Source organism: Sardina pilchardus, chromosome 14 (assembly GCF_963854185.1).
Source record: "Sardina pilchardus chromosome 14, fSarPil1.1, whole genome shotgun sequence".
NCBI lineage: Eukaryota > Metazoa > Chordata > Actinopteri > Clupeiformes > Clupeidae > Sardina > Sardina pilchardus.
This window is the reverse complement of record NC_085007.1, coordinates 1,167,528-1,175,027: the sequence shown is the minus strand read 5'-3', so window position 1 is coordinate 1,175,027 and position 7,500 is coordinate 1,167,528. Positions and strand designations below refer to the sequence as shown.

General features: G+C 48.4%; 1 protein-coding gene across 1 annotated transcript in view; it reads right to left on the bottom strand.

The window, feature by feature from the left end:
• The window catches only part of LOC134101191 (pappalysin-1-like), a 98,615-nt gene that overhangs the window by 26,583 nt on the left and 64,532 nt on the right, over positions 1-7,500 (bottom strand). The window contains exon 10 of the mRNA XM_062554789.1: positions 5,847-6,043. Coding sequence (XP_062410773.1) covers positions 5,847-6,043 — 197 coding nt within the window. The remainder of the gene's footprint in view (positions 1-5,846; positions 6,044-7,500) is intronic.

Genomic DNA, 7,500 nt, shown 5'->3' with positions numbered 1-7,500 from the left:
CTCTACACTTATGCTAACAGATGCTAATATGCTATAGTGATCCCACTGCTTTACAACTTAGGCTAACACACTGATATGCTAACAGAAAAATCCCCGAACTGCACACTGATGCTGCCACACACAACATGCTAACGCTAGAGTAGGCTAATCATCCCCAAATCTCCAGTGTGGTCCTGTCATTCTCCACCACAGATGTTTGGCCCCTTAGCTGACTTCAGCGGTAGGGAGGAATCTTCTTCTTCGACCACGTCTTTACTGGCATGCTCATGCTTTAGTTTTCATGATAATGAACGGCTAGGGAGAAAAAAACAAAGCTAGAAACGCATCTGCTTCTGGCCCGGGGCGAGGCCTGTTCCCGAGGAGTGTGAACATGAACAACGCTTTGATTCATTTCCCTTGAGGTCACTGCGTCGCCTACTAATGGGATCCTATGAAGAGGCCCAGATGATCTGGCCTCCGTCCAGATTCTGCTGGACTCTGGATCAGATCCCAGCCAGAGGTGGACCAGCCTTGGACCAGGGCCTGCTGCTAGGGGATTATGCAAGCATTAAACAAGTGTGCTTTTGAAACTGGGATCTAGCCATTTAGCTCATTAGCTTCCATTAGCTGTGCTAATGTACTGAATATTAGGCTTAGCGGCACCTTTCTGGCAGGTGGCAGCGCAAGCCTGAGATGCAACAGGATTAGCATCTCTCTAGCAGAGTTAGCATTTGTACAGACAAGGGTAATGAGCAAATATATAGTGTGTGTGTGAAATAGTGTCCCTATTTTAAGAAAAGTGTCCCTATTTTAAGAAAATGTTCTCCCATCCAATAATGCTGTGGGCACACTCAGATATGATTTTGATAAGACAAAACAATTTAACAGAAAACGGAAAAGATAGCATTAGTAGTAGTAGCAGTAGTGGAAGAAGAGGAGGAATAATAACTCAAAGGTGGAGGAGGAGGGATGTGGAAAAGGATGATGCAGAGAGCAAGAGAAGGAGGAGAGAAGAGGCTGGAAAAGGATGATGCAGAGAGCAAGAGAAGGAGGAGAGAAGAGGCTGGAAAAGGATGATGCAGAGAGCAAGAGAAGGAGGAGAGAAGAGGCTGGAATAGAATGATGCAGAGAAAGAGGGAAGGAGGAGGGATGTGGAAAAGGATGATGCAGAGAGCAAGAGGGAAGGAGGAGAGGAGAGGCTGGAAAAGGATGATGCAGAGAGCAAGAGGGAAGGAGGAGAGGAGAGGCTGGAATAGAATGATGCAGAGAAAGAGGGAAGGAGGAGAGGAGAGGCTGGAAAAGGATGATGCAGAGAGAAAGAGAAGAGGAGAGGAGAGGCTGGACGCATGTGCTGGTAGGTGGAATGTCACTGTTGGCGAAGCCGGTGCACTTTTAGTTCAAGAGGCCAGACCACGAGCACACACACTACTACACATACATACACACACACACACACACACACGTTTCGTTCAAGAGGCCAGAACACGAGCACACACACTACAATACATACACACACACACACAAACTACACACACACACACGTTTAGTTCAAGAGGCCAGACCACGAGCAAGTCAGCTGTTGCATACAGTGGCGGCGTGTGTGTTTATGTTCCTAAGCACAACGCTCACACACTGCGTTAGATCACTCCGCTCCAGCCGGCCGTCTCGCCAGACTGACAGCAGCCAGTAGTCTGTGTTTATGGGTAATGTGTGTGTGTGTGTGTGTGTGAGAGAGAGAGTGTATGTGTGTGTGAGAGTGTGTGTGTGTGTGTGTGTGTGTGTGTGTGTGTGTGTGTATGTGTGTGTGTCTAGTGACGAAGACGAGCACACATTTCTAGTGAACTTTGAGGCCTAACAGTGGAATGACTTGACTATAAACATGAAATGCCTCTCTGTCCTTTCTGTTTATGATGCCAACTTGACCACATTGGATTCACTTTAGCTATACGCTAGCATTAGCATGCACTAACATGCCGCACTGAACTTCAGCTACGATCTCTAAAGCTGACAAACAAATCTCTCTCTCTATCTATCCATCCATCTGCCCCTCTCTCAACCTCTCCTTCACTATCTGTGTGACCTACAGCAGGTAGGGGATGGCGTGCAGACAGCTAGAGTATCCCAGGAGTGTGTGTGTGTGTGTGTGTGTGTGTGTGTGTGTGTGTGTGTGTGCGCAGACAGCTGTAGTATCCCAGGAGCACCCTCTCTCCTCCCCTCGCACTGCTTCTCTGAGCTGAGCTGCTGCTTCTTCTTTGATGCATCGGGTCAGATCGCTATCACCTGGTCCTGTCTCCCCGCGCGTGTGTGTGTGTGTGTGTGTGTGTGTGTGTGTGTGGAGAGGCGGGGGGGCATCGCCGCCTGCTTTGAAGCCGTGGGACCACACCCCGCATCTCTCAGGGCCAAAACAACCCCCCCCCAAAACACTCCACCCCAGCGTAAGCACATCACGACACAAACACAGCACAACAAACACGCATATTCCACAACACGCACCAGTGAAACACCGGATCAAACACTGGCATTCCAAATACGCCATGGTGAAAACAACATAACAAACACTGCCATTCCAAACACGCTGTCGTGGCAACCACACAACAAACGTCATCATTCCGAATGTGTAATGAGCACGGGTGGCGACCCCAGTGACCTTGGTGAAGCAGGCCCAAAATGGCTGCTTCGTATTTCAGACTTCGTGATACTTCTTGGTTCTTGTTCTGTCATAGAGTTAAACTCAAACTAAGGTTGCTTTCATACTAGGTCCGTTTAGCTGGACCGGACCTGAGTGCGGTTGTTTCTGCCGTAGTTGGTCTCTGTTCACATTACATGTTTGTCTGCGGACCCGGGTCCGTTTGCGTCATAATTAACACGAACTTCCAGAATTCTGTTTACAAAATATCACTTGGCAACACAGCAAAAGGCAGTGCAATGAAGAGGACAAAGGTAAAGATTCTTTAGAATCTTCAGAACGTTTGCTTAGCAACCTGCTCCAGGGTTCTAGCGAACCGGACCCGAGACCACCTTTTCAGGTGGACCCGAGTCCGGTCCCGGGTCCGCACCCGAGTTCGGTACGGTTGCGTTCACACTATCAAAAACAGCCGGACCATCGGACCAAACGAACCCAGGTCCGGTCCAGCGGACCTAGTGTGAATGGGCCCTAACACACGGCGCCAAGTGGCCAGGACTCGGTGGACAACACTCGCCATGTTCCTGGGGTTGCACAGGTGAGCTTTCACAGGTGAGCTTTCGCTTCCCTCGGTCACCAGGATGGAGGACCCAACCGCAAGAAGGGATCTGTTTGTTTTGAAATGGAAAGCAGCTGTGGTAAACTGAAGTAGCAACGCCTGCCAACATCAAAAAGTTGCGGTCGGGAGACTGTAAATTCATACCGTAAAGGTAAATGCGTGTGTGGGGTGTGTGTGTGTGTGTGTGTGTGTGTGTGTGTGCGTTGCTTCCTGACTTCAAATGCGGCTCAGGCTAAGCGGAGTGGAGTAGGAGGGGACATGACAGCTAGGAAGGGAGAGCGTCCAGATTTAGAGTTTGGCCAGGGTGGGAAACAGGAGCACCACATTGACCATTCTGATCGTTTTCACATCTCTGGGTCGTTGTAAACTAAAACATCACCCCTTTCTTCTTCTTCTTCTTCTTCTTCTTCTTCTTCTTCTTCTTCTTCTTCTTCTTCTTCTTCTTCTTCTTCTTCTTCTTCTTCTTCTTCTTCTTCTCCTTTTCTTTTTCTTCTTTTTCTTGCACACTCTTCTTTTCCCCTGTTGCACTGGATTGGGTCTCATCCTACCATCCATTCTTCAGTAGATTGTTGAAGACTAGCAGACCATAACAGTCATCTACACACACACACATATAAAGTATCTTGAACTTGAACTTGAACTTGAACTTGAACACACACACACACACACACACACACACACACACACAGCTTGAAGCGTAATTTCAGAGAGACAGCTTTACTGTCATCTGGACGCATGAGATTATTATCTTGAACCTTAGACGCTATCGTGCCAAGACCACATCAGAGTGTGAACACGCGTGCACGCACAGGAGAGAGAGAGAGAGAGAGACAGCAAGAGAGAGACAGAGAGAGAATAAGGGCTCTTCAGAAGTCTCTGCACTGCAGAGGGTGCTTCTCTGGGGAGCCTCTCAGGTTATGAAATGCCACATTAACCATGGGAAGGTGTGTGTGTGTGTGTGTGTGTGTGTGGGGGGGAAGGTTAAAGAGGAGCGGGCAAGTGGGTGCTGGACATCGGAGGCTTCCCCCGTGCGCCTCTTTACTGTGTGTGTGTGTGTGTGTGTGTGTGTGTGTGTGAGACTGGCCCTTTCAAACGCAAACAGCAGTCGTGAAGGGCTTGCACGTTAATCTTTACTGTTGCTTTGCCTGCAGCAGCTGTTTCCATTGCGGAGGAATAACACAGTAAAAAATGTCTCTTTTTAAAGCAATCCTGGCCCTGATCCGGCCCTGGTCCGGCCCTGATCCGCCGTGAGACTATCTTTAAGCGGGTCCTTATCTGATGAGGACGCTAGGCTAGCGCATCAAAACTGCAACAGGCCCTCTGCCCTCTCACACTCAGGGGTGTGTGTGTGTGTGTGTGTGTGTGTGTGTGTGAGTGTGAGTGTGAGTGTGAGTGTGAGTGTGAGTGTGTGTGTACATGTGTGTTATGCATCCCTATCTTTCTCTCTATGTGTGTTTGTGTGTGTGTGTGTGAATGTGTCCATCTCCAGATCTCTCTCTCTCTCTCTGGTATCTGGTATTCCTCTTCAGAATTCAGCTCCCCAGACTGAATGACAGAAGACAAGCTGGAATACTCTCAGCAACTGTGGATTTTCAGATGGCTCTTATTACTGTGTGTGTGTGTGTATGTGTGTGTGCATGTGTGTGAGAGACTGTTTGAGTGTTTGAGTGTTTGTGTGTTCCCAGGGTTTATGCTTCATTAAAAACCAGATAATAATCTGCGTGCTTGACCTCAAGGTCCAGAGGACAGTGTGTTCTTCACAGTAGAAGTCCTTTATGTGTGTGTGTGTGTGTGTGTGTGTGGCTTATGTATGGAGCAGGCTTTCACATGGGGGCATGTAATCTTCACAGTAGAAGTCCTTAATGTGTGTGTGTGTGTGTGTGTGTGTGTGTGTGGCTTATGCATGGAGCAGGCTTTCACATGGGGGCATGCCAAGAGATCTCACTGGTTCACACACCAGAACAAACTGTCACCACCTCTGGGAAACAAACAAACTAACTCCCCTTTCAGTGCCTTGAATAATGTCCTGCAGGATATGTCCATGCCCATACCCAATTTATCACAACAACAAAAGTAAACAAAAACAACCTAGGAATCTCCAGCTTGCGAGTGGCAATCTCTATACAGTATCATACTATAGAGGTACAACAGCAGAAGCCTCAGCTTGGTGATGAGGTACAACAGCAGAAGCCTCACCTTGGTGACGAGGTGCAACAGCAGAAGCCTCACCTTGGTGACGAGGTGCAACAACAGAAGCCTCACCTTGGTGACGAGGTGCAACAGCAGAACTCTCACCTTGGTGACGAGGTACAACAGCAGAACTCTCACCTTGGTGACGAGGCAAAACAGCAGAACCCTCACCTTGGTGACGAGGTGCAACAGCAGAACTCTCACCTTGGTGACGAGGTACAACAGCAGAACTCTCACCTTGGTGACGAGGCAAAACAGCAGAACCCTCACCTTGGTGACGAGGCAAAACAGCAGAAGCCTCACCTTGGTGACGAGATACAATAGCAGAACCCTCACCTTGGTGACGAGGCAAAACAGCAGAAGCCTCACCTTGGTGACGAGATACAACAGCAGAAGCCTCACCTTGGTGACGAGATACAATAGCAGAACCCTCACCTTGGTGACGGCCGGGTATCCAGCAGCCACGTCGGCGGGACAGTAGAGCCGCTCCTCGTGTGAGACGTCGACCGCGGCCGCCCACTGGTCCAGGAAGCCGCTGGGCGTGTAGAGGCCGCAGTCTCTCACGCTGGTCTCCTGCTCGAAGTCCTCACACACGCCGTCGCCATCGTAGAAATAGCACATGCTGGGCTCATCTGTGTGCAGAGGGACAAAGGAGTGTGTTAGCTTAGCGCTACCAGAGGGACAAAGGAGTTGTGTTAGCGCTACCAGAGGGACAAAGGAGTGTGTTAGCTTAGCGCTACCAGAGGGACAAAGGAGTTGTGTTAGCGCTACCAGAGGGACAAAGGAGTTGTGTTAGCGCTACCAGAGGGACAAAGGAGTGTGTTAGCTTAGCGCTACCAGAGGGACAAAGGAGTTGTGTTAGCGCTACCAGAGGGACAAAGGAGTGTGTTAGCTTAGCGCTACCAGAGGGACAAAGGAGTTGTGTTAGCGCTACCAGAGGGACAAAGGAGTTGTGTTAGCGCTACCAGAGGGACAAAGGAGTTGTGTTAGCTTAGCGCTACCAGAGGGACAAAGGAGTTGTGTTAGCGCTACCAGAGGGACAAAGGAGTGTGTTAGCTTAGCGCTACCAGAGGGACAAAGGAGTTGTGTTAGCGCTACCAGAGGGACAAAGGAGTTGTGTTAGCGCTACCAGAGGGACAAGGGAGTTGTGTTAGCGCTACCAGAGGGACAAGGGAGTTGTGTTAGCGCTACCAGAGGTTCGTTTTGTCCCCTCAAGAGGACATTTGTAAACGTGAATATCTCCCAGACCCTGCATACTACTGAGCTAACTCCTTTAATTCTCTATAGAGGACATTCAGGACTTTTAATTGATACCAAAGTCATGGGGGTGGGGTTTTGGGGACTTCCTCTTTTTTTCTTGAAATGTAATTGGTCAAATGGACACAATTTTCCAGGAGGAAAAACCCCACCCCCATATATGTGATACCATTTAATAGCCCTGAATGTCTTCTTTGGAGAATAAAAGCATTTAGCTCAGTAGGATGTATGGTGTGGGAGATATTCCAGTTTAGAACGGTCCTCTAGAGAGAAAAATGAGCTGCTGGTAGTCAGGAGGACAAGGGACAACCGCCGCCGAGGTGTGCTGTCATACAGATTAGATCAGATTAAATTAATCTAATCTCATCTGATCTAATTTGTTATATGGAATTAATGGACGAGGCTGAGAGGCAAAGACAAGGCAAAGTCATGCCTGCACGCAAAGGAAACAAACAGTACTGTTTTCTGAGGCCGACTTCGATAGCATGGACAGTTCAATAGCATGGACAGTTAGCTTGTTTACAGTTGATTCTATTGTGGTGAAGCCTGCTTCCAGGATCAGTTGTCCTACTACGGTTGTTATACAATAGTTACCATTCATAAGCATTGATATGGAGCAGTGAATTAACTTTTGTTTTTACCAAATCTACCAGAACGAGTTATAATAACGCATGATATCAGGTTGCGCTATCACTAATAATGCATGAAAACGAGTTGTGTTATCACTACTAGCGCATGATAATGAGTTGTGTTATCACTACTAACGCACGATAACGAGTTGTGTTATCACTACTAACGCATGATAACGCATGATAACGAGTTGTGTTATCAC